The 13872-nt window shown below is 51.4% G+C and overlaps 1 protein-coding gene and 1 long non-coding RNA gene across 4 annotated transcripts in view; one reads left to right on the top strand and one right to left on the bottom strand.

Moving 5' to 3' along the window:
• Window positions 1-4281: 4281 nt before the first annotated feature.
• LOC103351603 (uncharacterized) lies at window positions 4282-12963 on the bottom strand. 3 transcript variants are annotated; one of them, XR_016224230.1, is made up of 3 exons: window positions 12529-12963; window positions 11152-11401; window positions 4282-4965 (listed from the first exon to the last, which is right to left on the bottom strand). It is a non-coding gene; the product is annotated as an uncharacterized LOC103351603 (long non-coding RNA). The 3 variants fall into 3 exon arrangements; XR_007911556.3 differs by having other exon boundaries at window positions 5646-12963; XR_016224229.1 differs by having other exon boundaries at window positions 11152-12963.
• A 192-nt stretch (window positions 12964-13155) lies between these two features.
• GNA13 (G protein subunit alpha 13) overlaps window positions 13156-13872 on the top strand; it is a 45589-nt gene continuing 44872 nt past the window's right edge. The window contains exon 1 of the mRNA XM_002719488.6: window positions 13156-13612. Within this exon, the coding sequence (XP_002719534.4) occupies window positions 13330-13612 (283 nt within the window). The 5' untranslated portion in view covers window positions 13156-13329. The remainder of the gene's footprint in view (window positions 13613-13872) is intronic.

Below are 13872 nucleotides of genomic sequence, written 5' to 3'. Positions count from 1 at the left end.
TGGTGTCCAGGAATGAGAAAGCCCGCAGCAGAGTGGGCCGTCATGAAGCAAGGCCACCCCTCATGCTTGGCCCCTTCACCATGCACCGGTTCCCTTTCCACTTCTCCTCCATGTTGCGACACAGCCGGGAGACCCCTGCAGGACACTGTCCCCGTCCTTTCTAGACTTTGCAGCCATAAGACTCCTAAGCCAAATAAACATCTTTACGCAGTTTCCAGCTCCAGGTATTCCATTATCACAAGAGGAAACATCGTAAGACAGGCAGGAATTGGGGAGCAGCGTACAGCTTCGTGCTTCTAGCTCAGGGGGTCTCAGAGGCTGCAGATGACTTGTTGTCTGTGGCCTGCTTGGGGTCTGGCTGGGGTCTGCCGGGTGGGGGCTGGCTGCTGGCAAGAGGCCTCAATGCTTCTTCAGCTGGTGTCCTGCAGTTGACCGGCTTCTCTCTTGGCAAGCCAACCACGAGAGCCAGGCAGAAGCCACAGCACTTTTCCTCACCTACCCTCGGCGCTCACACTCTGTGCCACAACGTCCTATAGGTTCCATGGGTCAGTCCTGTCCATCCGGTGTGAAGCAGGGGAGTAGTTTGGACACCACGGATACAACCTTGTGTGGCAGAAACCAAGAGTTCCACAGGAGTTCAAACGAAACAGGAGGAACAGGAAGTACGCCGGGAATGCTGGCATCGTTTTTCTGCTTGATCTTGAAGGACTGCCTTTGCCATTTCTCCTCCCTCACGTTTCCTCCTGTGGAAGGACTTGGGAGGAGAGGGGAACAGGACTTCCCCATCCAGGAGGGCAAGAGTGTGGGGAAAAGGTGGAGGGATGAGCAGGACCGAGGGGAGGGCTTGGAAAGAGGACGAAGAGGAAAATGTGAATAAGGTCGCGGAAGGCCTGAGAAGCTGAGCACAAGGCGTTGAAAGTAGCTGGCGTAGAAAGGAGGCACTCGGGGCGCACGGCTTTGGCTGAAGACAGGCTCGAGGCCCTGCAGGCGGGTTCGACGTGGGGGCTTGAGGCTGGGCAGTGGGTTTGGGGAGCGTGAAGTCTGCCTTAAGGGACGTTTGCTTCCACACACGCATGTTTTGGTGGGGTCAAGGCAGCACCAGGAAAGGGACTTTAATAGCTTCCTGATATCAGAGTAGGAAGCTCGGGTTGATAAGAAGTTGGAATGGAGCCTCTCAAAGGAAATGTTGGAGTGGGAGATAGTCTGTGTTTACACAGACTCTATCTTCGGGCCTGGCTGAAGACGGAATCGCCTGACCTAGAAAAGCCCGAGCCTGGGCCTGTGCCCAGCCAGCATCAGGAGGAAGTGGCTGCCTGGGCCCACCCAGCTGGGGGCTGCCTGGACAGGTTGGGGTGGGGGCAGCCCTGCACGCTGCCGGCCCCACACAGCTGCTGTGCCAAGCTACTGTCAGTAGCTCGGGAGTCCTGTTCGTGTCCTGTCTGGAGAACCACCAGGTCGGGTCTTCTGGTTTATTCCAAGTAGCAACAGGGATTGCCACGTGGCACCCTTAATCCATGACAGAAACAAAACCTGATGTTTGCGCATAATGGTGGGTTCTCCAAATGCTCCCAACTGGCTGCTGCGTGGTTCTCAGATCCCTGCTGCTTAAAGAGGTGGCCTGAGTCGGGGCTATTTATGGGTTTGAACCAGCCCCATCCCTGCAGCGTGACCTTGGAGAGGGGCATTTTACTGCTCATAGTTTCAGTTTGCCTATCTGAGAAGTGAGGAGAGACTAATCACAGTGCCCAGCACACACCCACCAGTGCCACTGTGGCACGGCCATCCCGTTATCATTGCACTCCTCCCTGTCTTCACCCCATGCTGATCCCAGCCCAGAACGTCCTCCCTCCCACTCCTCCTCCTCACTTCCTCTTTCAAGACTCACACTGAGCTCCCAGCCTGGCCGAGAGATTTCAAGTCCCATACACAGCCCTGGCTGGCTGCGCCTGCCCCCAACATGGCACAGAGCCCTTGGCACAGAGGCGACCGGGAGGCTGATCCTCCCTGCTCACTGTAAACTCCTCATAAACTCCTTCCCCTTCATGCCCAACACCCAGCAGCATGCCTGGCCCAGAGCGGGCACTCCCCACACTCTCGACAGCGCAGTGTTGTACTTGCTTCATGTCACAGAGAGCACAGTGGGTGGATGGGTCCCCACCTGGATGAGCCCCGGGATATCTGCTTCTGATCTGGACTGTGTACACCTGGAGGCTGGGGACCGTAGGGAGCTGCGGACATGGACGATTGCAAGAGCCAATTCCTCCTGTCTCCCAGCAAACCTGGATTCACCTGGGCAGCTAGGCCTTCCCAGGGAGGATGGCGGGGCTGTAACAAAGCAGTCAGGAAGCAGGGGGCTGCCGCTAGCCCTTTCTGAGAACGAAGGGCCCTCGATTCAGCTCCAGCCTGGACCCTGCCCCTCCGAGAGTTCCCTTGAACTCAGGAGTGTCTCTTACAATCTCAGGGCAAAGTCCGGAGTAGTCACTGTGTGACTCAAAGGGTGGGGCAGGTACTATAAATTATGTCTTTGCTTTAAAATAATTTAAAAAAATAGACACCAGGTGGTTCAGCTGCTGTCCCAGGAAGCCATTTCCTAACTTCTCAGTGTCTCCCAGGCACACAGGCTCCAAGACTCCCCCGCCTCCACCTCTTTCCTGGCCCTCTTTCTAAATAACTTGGTCAGTGTCTAAGGCCTGCAGATCCTGGCTTTGTAAAGCCTCTGGATGGTTCTATCTGCTGATATGCTAGCCAGGTGCTGTCAGCACACCCAAGGCTCCACAGCCACCTCCATCCTGCCCTCTCCATCGCCTCACGGGCACTGGCACCTAAAACGCTGCAGGTGTCACCCGCCCCCTGCTCAAAAATATTTGAGCGGTTCCTTTTCGTGGATGGGATAAAACCCTAACATCACAGCTTGGGACTCCCATGTCCCATATTGAAGTGGCTGCTTCGAGGCCTGGCTCCTCTCCCAATTCCAGTCTCCTGCTAATGCTTACCTTGGAAAGCAATGGTGATGGTTTAAGTACTTATTGGAAGACTCCAGATTAAATTCCTGGCTTCCAGCCAGCCCACATTTGGGGGGAGTGTACTGGTGTGATGGAAGACCTCTGTGTGTGTCTTCCTTTCAAATAAATTAAACATTTTTTAAAACCTCCCAAAACAAAACAAAGCAAACACACACACACACACACACACACAAACAAGCAAAACATCTTAACATACTCCTATATAAACCCTTCCCAATCTGACTCCACCTGTCTCTTAAACCTCACCCCATGGGTTCTGAGCAAACTGGCCTCCATGTTGTCCTAGGCTCACGCTAGGCACACGCCAACTCCCAGGCTGTTCCTCCTGCCTTGGGATGCCTTTCCTCACTCTTTGCTTCATCTCCAGCCCCTCAGAGCTCCTGCCCACTTCCCATGCATTGGTCCAGGAAATGGCCACCAGCCCCACGTAACTACTGAACCCTCGATATGCAGCTTATGTCACTGAGGGATTTGAGTCTTTATTTTATTCAACTTCAATTTGAATTTAAAGACTGGTACTCAGATCAGTTATTAGAAAACATTTAAGCATGTTTGGGACAACTTGGTTTTGTAAAGCTACTTTTTTAAGATTATAAATGTTATGAAATCTATATACAGATCAAATCTCTGATGAGGGGCTGACATTGTGGTGCAGTAGGTTAAACTGCTGGAATGCTGGGTCAAGTCCTGGCTGCTCTGCTAATGAGCCTGGGAAGGCAGTGGATGATGGCTCAAGTACTTGGTCCCTGCCATCCACGTGGGAGACCCAAATGGAGTTCCAGGCTCCTGGTTTCGGCCTGGCCCAGCCCTGTCCATTGTGGCCATTTGAGGAGTGAACCAGCGGATGGAAGATCTCTTTCTCTCTCACTCTCTGTAACTCTGCCTTTCAAATAAATAAATATACATATATTTTTAAAACCTTTTAGAGTTTCTCACTATTGATAATGTACCCACTTTTAGTATTTATTTCCTCATCCATAAAGAATATTAAATAATTAATAATAGGGCCATGGAGAGGCAAATTTTTCAGGAACCAAGACATATATTGTGGGTTCCCAGCTCCTTCAGACTGTCCATCAGAACTCACTGTGTTCTCTTTATTATATCTACTGCCTGCTATGAATCTGTCCCAGAGGAGTCAAATATCCCTACAAATCCCAATTCCTTAATTGTAACAAATTAGCCAAGAGTCTCTGTGACTTGCTTAGTTCTTACAGAAGAATACTACCTAAGGGGGTTTAAGGTATTAATCTTTTCATTTTTTTATTTTTTAAAGATTTATTTATTTATTTATTTGAAAGGCAGAGTTACAGAGAGACAGGGAGAGACAAAGAGAGGTTTTCCATTGACTAGTTCACTTCCCAAATGGCTGCAATGGCCAGGGCTGGGCCCGTCTGAAGCCAGGAGCCAGCAGCTTCTTCCAGGTCTCCCAAGTGGGTGCAGTGACCCAAGGACTTGGGCCATCTTCTACTGCTTTCCCAGGCCATAGCAGAGAGCTGGATCGGAAGTGGAGCAGTCAGGACTTGAACTGGAGTCCGTATGGGAAGCCTGTGGTGGAGTCTCAGGTGGCAGCTTTACCCGCTACAAAACAATGCCTGCCTGTTAATCTTTTAAAATGTTAGCACATTGCTGAGGCCATCCCACAAGAGGGAAGCCTTGGTGAGAACTACTTCTTTGTGTAGCAGAAATCCAGGGTGATAGGATAACCGAGGGCTAGCACCAAAGCTTATACACTGTGCATCCGCTGCTCTACACTTGTGCTCTTGGGCTTCCTGTCCAACAGCCTTGGGAAGGACAGTACAACCGGAGGCTTGGCTCCTACGGGCGGGGCACACAGTCTCCAGCCAAGGACTGGACTGCCGCATTTCAGCTGAGCATTCAGAAGTGTCTCCATTGGGATTCACTTGAAGATCCGGAGAACTTGCGAGGTCTGGCTCAGCTCCTGAGAAAGGGGACAAGTCAGATGTTAACTCATGGTGTCTTCCCAGCCAGTACCACCCTTCCCACCAGGGAAGAGAGTTCCTCTCCTTTCTGAGTTGAAGAGGGTCCTGTTCTGGCCTTCTCTTGGTGCTGTTCCTATGGATGGGGCAAGGCCAAGGGACCACTGGAGCCCATGCTCCATTCTAGTCCAAATTCACGTACTGCAGGACTCCAAGGTTCCCTATTGGTATGGTTCCCCTTGGTATGAGTCTGCCCTGAGGGGGTACTACCCACTAACAAGCCCACCCCCAGGCCTGAGGGCTATCAATGACTGCTCTTTGAGGGGGGTGGGAACATGGGCTGATGTAGCCACATTCAGGTCCATAATCTTAATGACAGATACAAGTCCATTAACTGGATAAGTAAGCTCTCAGACAGAAGGACATGTGACCACACTGATAGAAGGTCAGCTCTGTAACCTCATAGAACCACAACCAGTACCAACACCATGCCCACCTTACAAATTAGAAAACAAAGCCCATGCCAACCCTTCTGCCTTTTCTTTTTCTTTCTTTTCTTTCTTTCTTTCTTTCTTTCTTTTTTTTTTTTTTTTTTTAGATTATCTATTTACTTGTTTGAGAGGTAGAGTTATAGAGGGAGGGAGAGACAGAGAGAAAGGTCTTCAACTGCTGATTCCCTCACCAAATGGCTGCAACATCCAGAGTTGGACCAATCTGAAGCCAGGAGCTTCTTCCGGGTCTCTCATGTGGGTGCAGGGGCCCAAGCAGTTGGGCTATCCTCCACTGCTTTCCCAGGCCATCATCAGAGAGCTGGGTCAGAAGAGGAGCAGCTGGGACACGACCTGGAGCCCATATGAGATACTGCGCTACATGTGGAGGCTTAGCCTACTATGCCACAGCGCTGGTCCCAACACCTTTGCTTTCTGGTTTTGAGTTGATCCCTTAGGTTTTGGGTAGGAACTAACAAATCCTGCCCCTCTTCAGTATTGAAATTTAGGGGACAACCCTTCATATTCAGGTCTTTTTCTCATTGTTGTATCATATCCATTTGATGGTAACAGTTCTTGCTGGCATGCACATCAGTAGCTGTGACTGAATCTAAGCCTAGGAAAGAGAAGAAATGTGTTTAAACCATAGAAAGAAGGGCTTAGGAAAGACAGAGGGGAGCGTTCTGACAAGGACAATACTGCTAAGCCTTCAACAGGGCTCTTACAGACTCCTCCCTTCAAGCAGACTAAAAGGAAAACTCCATTTACGGGCAGGCACTGACTGCATTTGTTCTATAATTTCATCTTCATGACAAACCTACACATATGGCCACTCCCATTATACAGTTAAGAAAGGCAAGGCTCAGGTCAGTTAACTGAGCTCTTGTTCCAGTTCTCCCCCGCTGTACCACATTCCAGAAAATACAATGCCTGGGAAACAATTTGATATGATTCCCATGGATTTAGACAGAAAGTGGATTATCTCCTTAAATAAGGGACTTTTTCTTATTACAGTTCTGCTTATTAACACCAAAATTTAAAAAATGTAATCATAAGAACAAAGTTGCTTTGAAACACGTAGAGCAGCTTCCCCTTGGTTTTTTGCTTGTTTCTTCTTTTTTAAACATTTATTTATATATTTAAAAGCAGAGTTACAGAGACAGAGGGAGAGATCATCTACCCTCTGGTTCACTCCCCAAAGGTAGCAATAGCTGGGGCTGGGCCAGGCCAAATCCAGGGGACTGGAACTCCATTCAGGTTTCCCATGTGGATGGCAGGGACCCACGCTCACTTAAACCATTCTGCTGCTTTCTCAGGTGCATTAGCAGGGAACTGGATCAGAAGTAGAGCAGCCAAGACTTGAACAGACACTCAGATACAGGATGTTGGAGTCACTGGCAGTGGCTTAACCTGCTGCATTATAACCTGCTGGCCCATGCTTCCCTTGTTTTTACTTCCTCTTCTGCTAGAGCCTGGCAGGACCTCCCCAAAGCCAGCAAAAAAGTTAATACGTACAGCAGAAGAGGGATGCTGGCCACAGAGCCCTCTACTTCTGTCACTCTGACTCAGCACTTGCTGCCTTTCCCTGAACCCTGCCATGGGCCCGCCTTTCTTTGGCTTAGTAGCTGACACAGTTGTTTCGAGAAAGATGCGTCGATGACGCTCTCTGCTCCGGGAGCCAGCCTGCCGCAGTTTGACGTAGGCCACACGGCCCATCTCTCAGTGCCCCTGGATGAGCTGTTTAGAGCTCGGTAGTAAACTCAGCAAGCTGATGCCCCTGGCTGTTTTGTACTGAAGCAGAGGCCAGGTCTGCAGGCTGAGACACGTTAACACTACCCGTGGAAGGAGCCTGCTAGTCAGGAGTGTGGCTGCTGGAAGCTGCAGGTCCAAGCCTGCTGATCCAGTGTGCCGAGGGAAGACATCTGCTGCCACCGGGAGCAGAGGATTTTAAGACAGACACAGGAATAAACTGAGACTGGAACTTTCCTGGGAGGAACAGAACTCACGCTAAAGACTCTGCCTGTTTCTGCCCAGAGGTAGCCTGTAAAACAGACAGTATCACTGATGTTTAAAAGTGGTGAAGAGACATCTAGGAGAGGGCTAAGCAGCTTGTCTTGATTTCCCTGAAAGAATCGCAGATTGATAGGCAAAGCCTTGTGTTCAGCGTTACTCAAACAGCTTGCCTGTGCTCCGTGTGAGGCAGGAGGCAAGGTGCAAGAACCCACATGCATGCTGGTGTGTGTCTTTAAGACAACAAGGCTGCTGACTCGGGACTAGCTGCAGCCCCAGCTGGTCAACAGCAGCTCACAGATCTTTTTCAGAGGCTAAGAAAAATACAACCAATAATTACAGTCATGCTTTCCATTATTAATAACAACAACCCAAACTACCACCAATTCAATTCCACATGTCTAGTTGCATATGAAACTTTCCACAGGAGAGGCTTATTCTGGTAAGGGCAAGATCAAATTTCATCATGAAAAAAAGTTGCCTTTTGAGATCTAACTCACATTCAGTGAACACCTTTAGGGCTTACACACCATGAAAAGATTGCGTAACTTTGCTCCTCTTTACTTCTTCGTTCACCATAAGCCACCTGGGCCATTTCTGCAAACCAGCCCCTGAGCTCAGAGGACAAATGAAAGATCTTCACTGGGGAAGTCCAAGATGGCAGTCAGCCTGAGAGGCTGAAGAGCCAGGCCAACCAACCAAGCAGCCAACCAATCAACCAGCCAACCAGCCAACAACACTACTGGTGCCTGGAGGCTAAGGCACAGACACTTAGCTACTTGTCTCAAGTAAGTTTCACCTTTATATGCCTGGGCATTCTGGACACCACGGCAATTTCAAGCAGTCAGAAAGAGCACTGGGCTAAGAGCCAAAGTATGGGGCTTTCAGCCCTCGCTCTGCTTCTGGCCACAGTGAGGGAAGCTTTGAAAAAGTCGCTTCAACTGATTTCCCCTAAGCTGTTCCTTGTGGCCAGTCTGAGTAAGGTTAATGCTGGGTGTTCCTAGTCATGCTATTGTGAGCAGCAAATGAGATAAAGTAGGTCAAAGTGCTTCGAGGCATTTGAAACTCTACAAATGTAAGGGATTTGTATTATGGGAAGGGCTTGGGAATTCCCTTCCTCTCAGTAGGGCAGGAAGGTATGAAAACACCCTGGCTGCTTTATCTGTCGGAAAGGATTCCTAGCCATCTGTTATATATGGATGGTGAGACAGAAGAGTTGTGTAATAAGCACTCTGTGTGTGGTGTCATCCCTATTAGAAAATTAACCCAAGGTTTAGCCATCAAGTAATATGACTGATCTTTAAATAAACATAACTAAGTGGGTGTTGTCCCATCCCGAATGGCAAGTAGTACTCTGGCAAGCACAACACTTATTTAAATATTTCCTGCCATTAAAAAAAAAAGGCTTTTTAACTCTTCTTTTGGAACCATTCCGAGTGCCTCTGGCACATTCTTTTGAATATGTCTGAGGGTGACACATTTTTGTCCTTTGTGGATAATCCTGAATTTTGTAAACAGCCCAGAGTTATTTGGCAGGAAGTCTGGTAAATAAGCTAAGTAATACCATTTTTTAATTGCAAATAAATGGTGACTATAAGATAGAAGCCTTATCTTTCAGCTCTAATCAAAGTTACAAGTACCAGATTTCAAGATGGCAGTATTGTTGGGAAGGGTGTGTTCCTTCCTACAGTGGTAAGAGAAAAGTCATTTAGAAGTGTATTTCATTTTCAGTTACACTTTTTATTATTTACCTTGAAAGACTGCAAGGAAGCACTTTGACCTACTTTATCTCAAGCTTTGAGTTTCTCAGAAAGAAAAGAGCATTACAACTAAGGGACTCATTCTAGAACTTTATCACAGCTCTAGGGGGCATGCAAACCCCTAGCTTGCATTTAGATTAACTGGCTAGCCACAATGCAGACGTTTCCAAGGTATTACCATCTGGAGCTGTTGGAAATAGAGCATTCAACAGATTGAATTGTAACTAATAGACTATATTTTCTTAAGAAGTTTGAATTATTTTTCAGCTATGAAGCAAGCTATCAGAAAAAGTTACAATGTCATCAGTAGCATTACAATGTAACCTGAAGTAACTGCTACAACAGATGTGCATCTGGCGCCCTTAATTACAATCATGGCGGAGTGAGTGACGCCTGCATACCATGTGGAGTGTCTGAGTCCTGGCTGCTCCATTTCCCAGCCAGCTCCTTCCTAGTGTGCCTGGGAGCAGCAGATGGTGACTCAAGTACTTGGGTCCCTACCACCCACACGGAAGACTTGAATGGAGACCCTGGTTCCTGGGTTTGGACTGGTCCAGCCCCAACTGGTATGGGCATTTGAGGAGGGAACCAGCAGATGGAAGATCTTTCTCTCTGTCACTATGTCTTTCAAATAAACAAAACAAAATGTATTAAGGATGGGCATTTAACCTAATGATGCTGATTAAGATGCCTTAAACTGTATCAGAGCACCTGGGTTCCACACTTGGCACCAGCTCTTGACTCCAGCTTCCTGTTAACACAGACACTGGGAGGCGGTGATGATGGATCAAGTACTCAAGTCCTTGCGATCCACGTGGGAGACCTGGATTGAGTTCCTGGCTCCTGGCTTTGGCCAGTCGTTGCAGGCATTTGGGGAATGAACCACTAGATGGGAGTTCTGTCTCTCAAATAAATAAATAAAACTTAAAAATTGTTAGAATTATTTTACAATAAACACAATGGCATTTTCACTTACTGAATACTACAATACTACACACTGGGGGTGCTTCAATGTCAAATGATAATAATGACTTCTTTTATGGAAAATATCTTTCCTCTAGCCTACATTTTAAAATAATTTTTATTTATTTTCATTTGAAAAAGAGGGAGAGAGAGAGAAACAGAGATAGATGGACGGCCAGGGCTAAGCCAGGCTGAAGCCAAGAGCCTGGGGCTCACTCTGGGTTTCCCATGAGGGTGGCAAAGACCTAAGCCTTGACCTTGAGCCATCACCTCCTGCCTCCTAGGGTACACATTAATAAGAAGCTAGAATTGGAAGCTGGAACTCAAACACAGGCACTCTGATAGGAGATGCGGGTGTCCCAAATGGTATCTTAAGTACTGACCCAAATGCCCACCTCTACTTATTTTAGTAGGATTCACACAACATAAAATTCACCATGTGAGCATTTTAAAGTGTACGATTCCGTGGCAATGGGTGTATTCACCAAGTTTGCAGCTATCTCCACTCCCCAGTTCCCATTTTCATCACCTCCCAAGGGAAACCCCGTCCCATTAAGCAGTTACTCCCCAGCTTCCCCTCACCCTGAATTCCTAGCAACTGAGAATCTGCTTTCTGTTTCTATGGATTTGGCTATTCCGGTCATTCATTTCACTTAGCATATTTTCAAAGTTCATTCTTGTTGCACCAGATGTCAGGGTTATGTTCCTTTTCATGGCTGAATAATCCGACTGCATGGATATCCACACTTGGTTTACTCATTTATTCGGGATGGATACTTGGACTATTCTCACCTTTCGGCTAATCTGAAGCATGCTCTTATGAACATGGGGATACACAATTTTGTTTGGACACCTGTTTTCAATTCTTTTGGCTACCTACCCAGCAGTGGAATTGCTGGGTTATTTGACAATGCTATGTTTAACTTTTTGAAGACCCACCAAATCTCTAACTCATTTTTATGCTTACAATTTACAAGGTATCTCGATGACCAGTTAGAAGTTGAACAGCTACAGCCAAACCCCAGGTCTGGCCAAAAGAGGTCTCTCCTTGGGAAACACTGATTAGAGCAGCCAGGCTTCCTCTACGCTTGTTCCAAGACAAGGTTACACGCAGGGCTTTGTACAGCTTTCTCTGGTATTCTGCGTGTCACAACATGAACTGGCTGGGCGGGATCATCTTCTGCCTCCTAGGCATCCTTGCTTGGCTTTCCATTTCGCTGCACCCAATTGGGAAAAGAGAGAGAGACAGAGCCGTGAATGTTACTCAGCCTAATGTGTAGGCTTCCCTTCTCTCTCTGCTGAGCTCACATTGGCACCCAGAGTGCATGCTGAGAGAGTGCTCAGCCAGAGCTGTGTCCTTGTCCTGGGCAAGGGGCTGCAACTGCAGGGTGAGAGAGCAGGGTCTCCCCAGCAGAAGCTGGGATTAGAGAAACATCTGCCATTCAGCGTACATTTTGCCTGACAGTACTACCCAGTGATTCTTTTTTGGGGGGTGGGGGTAGTGGTGGGGGGTGGGGATACTCTCATCTGCTGGTTCACTTCCAAAATGCCCATAATGGCAGAGAGTGGGCTGAAGCCAGGCACCAGGAATGGATCCCAAATCTCCCATATCAGTGGTAGGAAACCAATTTCTTTATTGGTCTGCACTAGCAGGAAGCTGGAGATGAGTTTGGAACCCAGGCACTCTGCTATGGGATGCAGGATGTCTCAGCTGCCAGGCTTGGTGGCGCGGGCCCTGACAACCCACATCTCCAGGAGGGGCGCTCCCCTGCCTGTGGACAGGTAGCCCACGGCCTGGCCAGGGCAGCAGGAGACAGCCCTACTACTACAGGCATTGTGGCCAACGGGCTGAATCATCAGGCCTGCCGGTGACTAACTCAACCCCTGACACTCGGCCACGCGCACTGACGTGGACACTGAAACCTGTCCTTAGAGTGCTGACCTTTCCCCCGAACTGCCTAGCGCACAGGAATCCGAGTGACAGGAGCCCAAACCAAGGAGTCTCACGTCGCATTGCCAAAACACAGACACACCGGCCGTGGCCTTTGCCACCTGAAACCGAATACTAAGAACGAAGAGGCCGGCTTCCGGGGGCCAAGCCCGGCTGTCACTCGCAGCCCTTTCAGGTGCCTTGGCCTGAATCTGCTGCTGCTGGGAGGATTAAAAATTAAAAAAAAAAAAAAAAAAAAAAAAAAAAAGCCCCCTGGCTGGTCACATCCTCTGCACGGTGGCAGGAAACCTAAAGGGTGCCTGCTCCGTCCTCGGCCTGCCTGCTTATCTGCTTCCTCGCCGGGAAGAGTCTGCATCAGTGTCCGGTGCAGGGGGATTTTCACCATGACCTCACCCTGCTCGCCATGCGCGGACTCGGGGCCGAGCGCGGCCGCCGTCGCCGCCCCGGGGAGACGCCGGCCACCCCGCCGCTGCGGCCACACGGGCCTCGCCTCAGTGCTGTCAGCTCGGACCCAGGGCCCCGGTGAGGAGCAGGGGCGCGGTAGCCGACGGCGGCGTCGGGTCATCGCCCCGGGCAGGGGAAGCGCCTCCTCGCGTCGGGGGCGTGACGCTAAGAAACGCCCCCCAAAACTTTCCACGCCCGTGCCGGCTGCGGGAACGATTTGCAAGCTAATGGCCTCGAGCTAGAGCGCGCGGAGGGTGACAGCAGCTGGGCAGCGCCCGGGACCTGGGTCTTCCGCCTCCGCGATTCCGGGAAACTGCCCCGGAGTCGCACGGCCCCGGAAAGTCCAGCTCCGCGGGCGCGCGCTAGGCCGGCCCATGTGACCACGGCTCCGCGAGCCGCGCGCGCGCGCACGCGAGCGAGCGAGCGGGACGGCGAGCGCGTGACTCGGCAGCCCTGGGCGGGAGGCGGCGTGCGTGCGTGCGCGTGCCCTGCGAGGCCGCGGGCGCGCGCACGCCCCCGGGGCCGCCGCCCCTCCCGGGCCCGCCCTCCTTCCCTCCCTCCCCGGTTCGCCTAGCCCGCCCTGCCCGGCCCGCCCTGCGAGTCAGTTCTCTGGTTCCCTCCCTCCCCGGGCGCGCTCGGGCCGCCGCAGCGCTCCCCGCCCTCGAGCCGCGGTGCCGGAGCCGCCCGCCGCCCGCGGAGGAGGTGGAGGGAGCCGGAGGGGCCCGCCGAGGCGGCGGCGGCGGCGGCAAGATGGCGGACTTCCTGCCGTCGCGGTCCGTGCTGTCCGTGTGCTTTCCCGGCTGCGTGCTGACGAGCGGGGAGGCCGAGCAGCAGCGCAAGTCCAAGGAGATCGACAAATGCCTGTCCCGGGAGAAGACCTACGTGAAGCGGCTCGTGAAGATCCTGCTGCTGGGCGCGGGCGAGAGCGGCAAGTCCACTTTCCTGAAGCAGATGCGGATCATCCACGGGCAGGACTTCGACCAGCGCGCGCGCGAGGAGTTCCGCGCCACCATCTACAGCAACGTGATCAAAGGTGCCGGGCCGGGGACCGGGGGACGCGGGGGACGCGGGGACGCGGGGCGGCGGGCGGGCGTGCGCGGGGCCGGACCCCGCCCTCGTCCGCTCGGGACCCGGCCGAGGACCGGGGCGCGCCCGGGGCTCAGGTTCTGCCCGCCGGCTGTGCCCTCGGCCGCTTAGGGGCGGGGGCGCCCCGCTTTCCCCCTGGCCGCCGGAGGAGAGGGTCGCGGCCGGCCCCCCGCCCCCAGCCCGGCCGCTGGCTTCGCCGCGTCCGAG

The sequence above is a fragment of the Oryctolagus cuniculus genome, chromosome 17 (assembly GCF_051225735.1).
Source record: "Oryctolagus cuniculus isolate XC-2025 breed Fujian yellow rabbit chromosome 17, ASM5122573v1, whole genome shotgun sequence".
In the NCBI taxonomy this organism is placed as follows: Eukaryota; Metazoa; Chordata; class Mammalia; order Lagomorpha; family Leporidae; genus Oryctolagus; species Oryctolagus cuniculus.
Note: the sequence above shows the minus strand (reverse complement) of the source record. Positions and strands in the feature narration are given on the sequence as shown.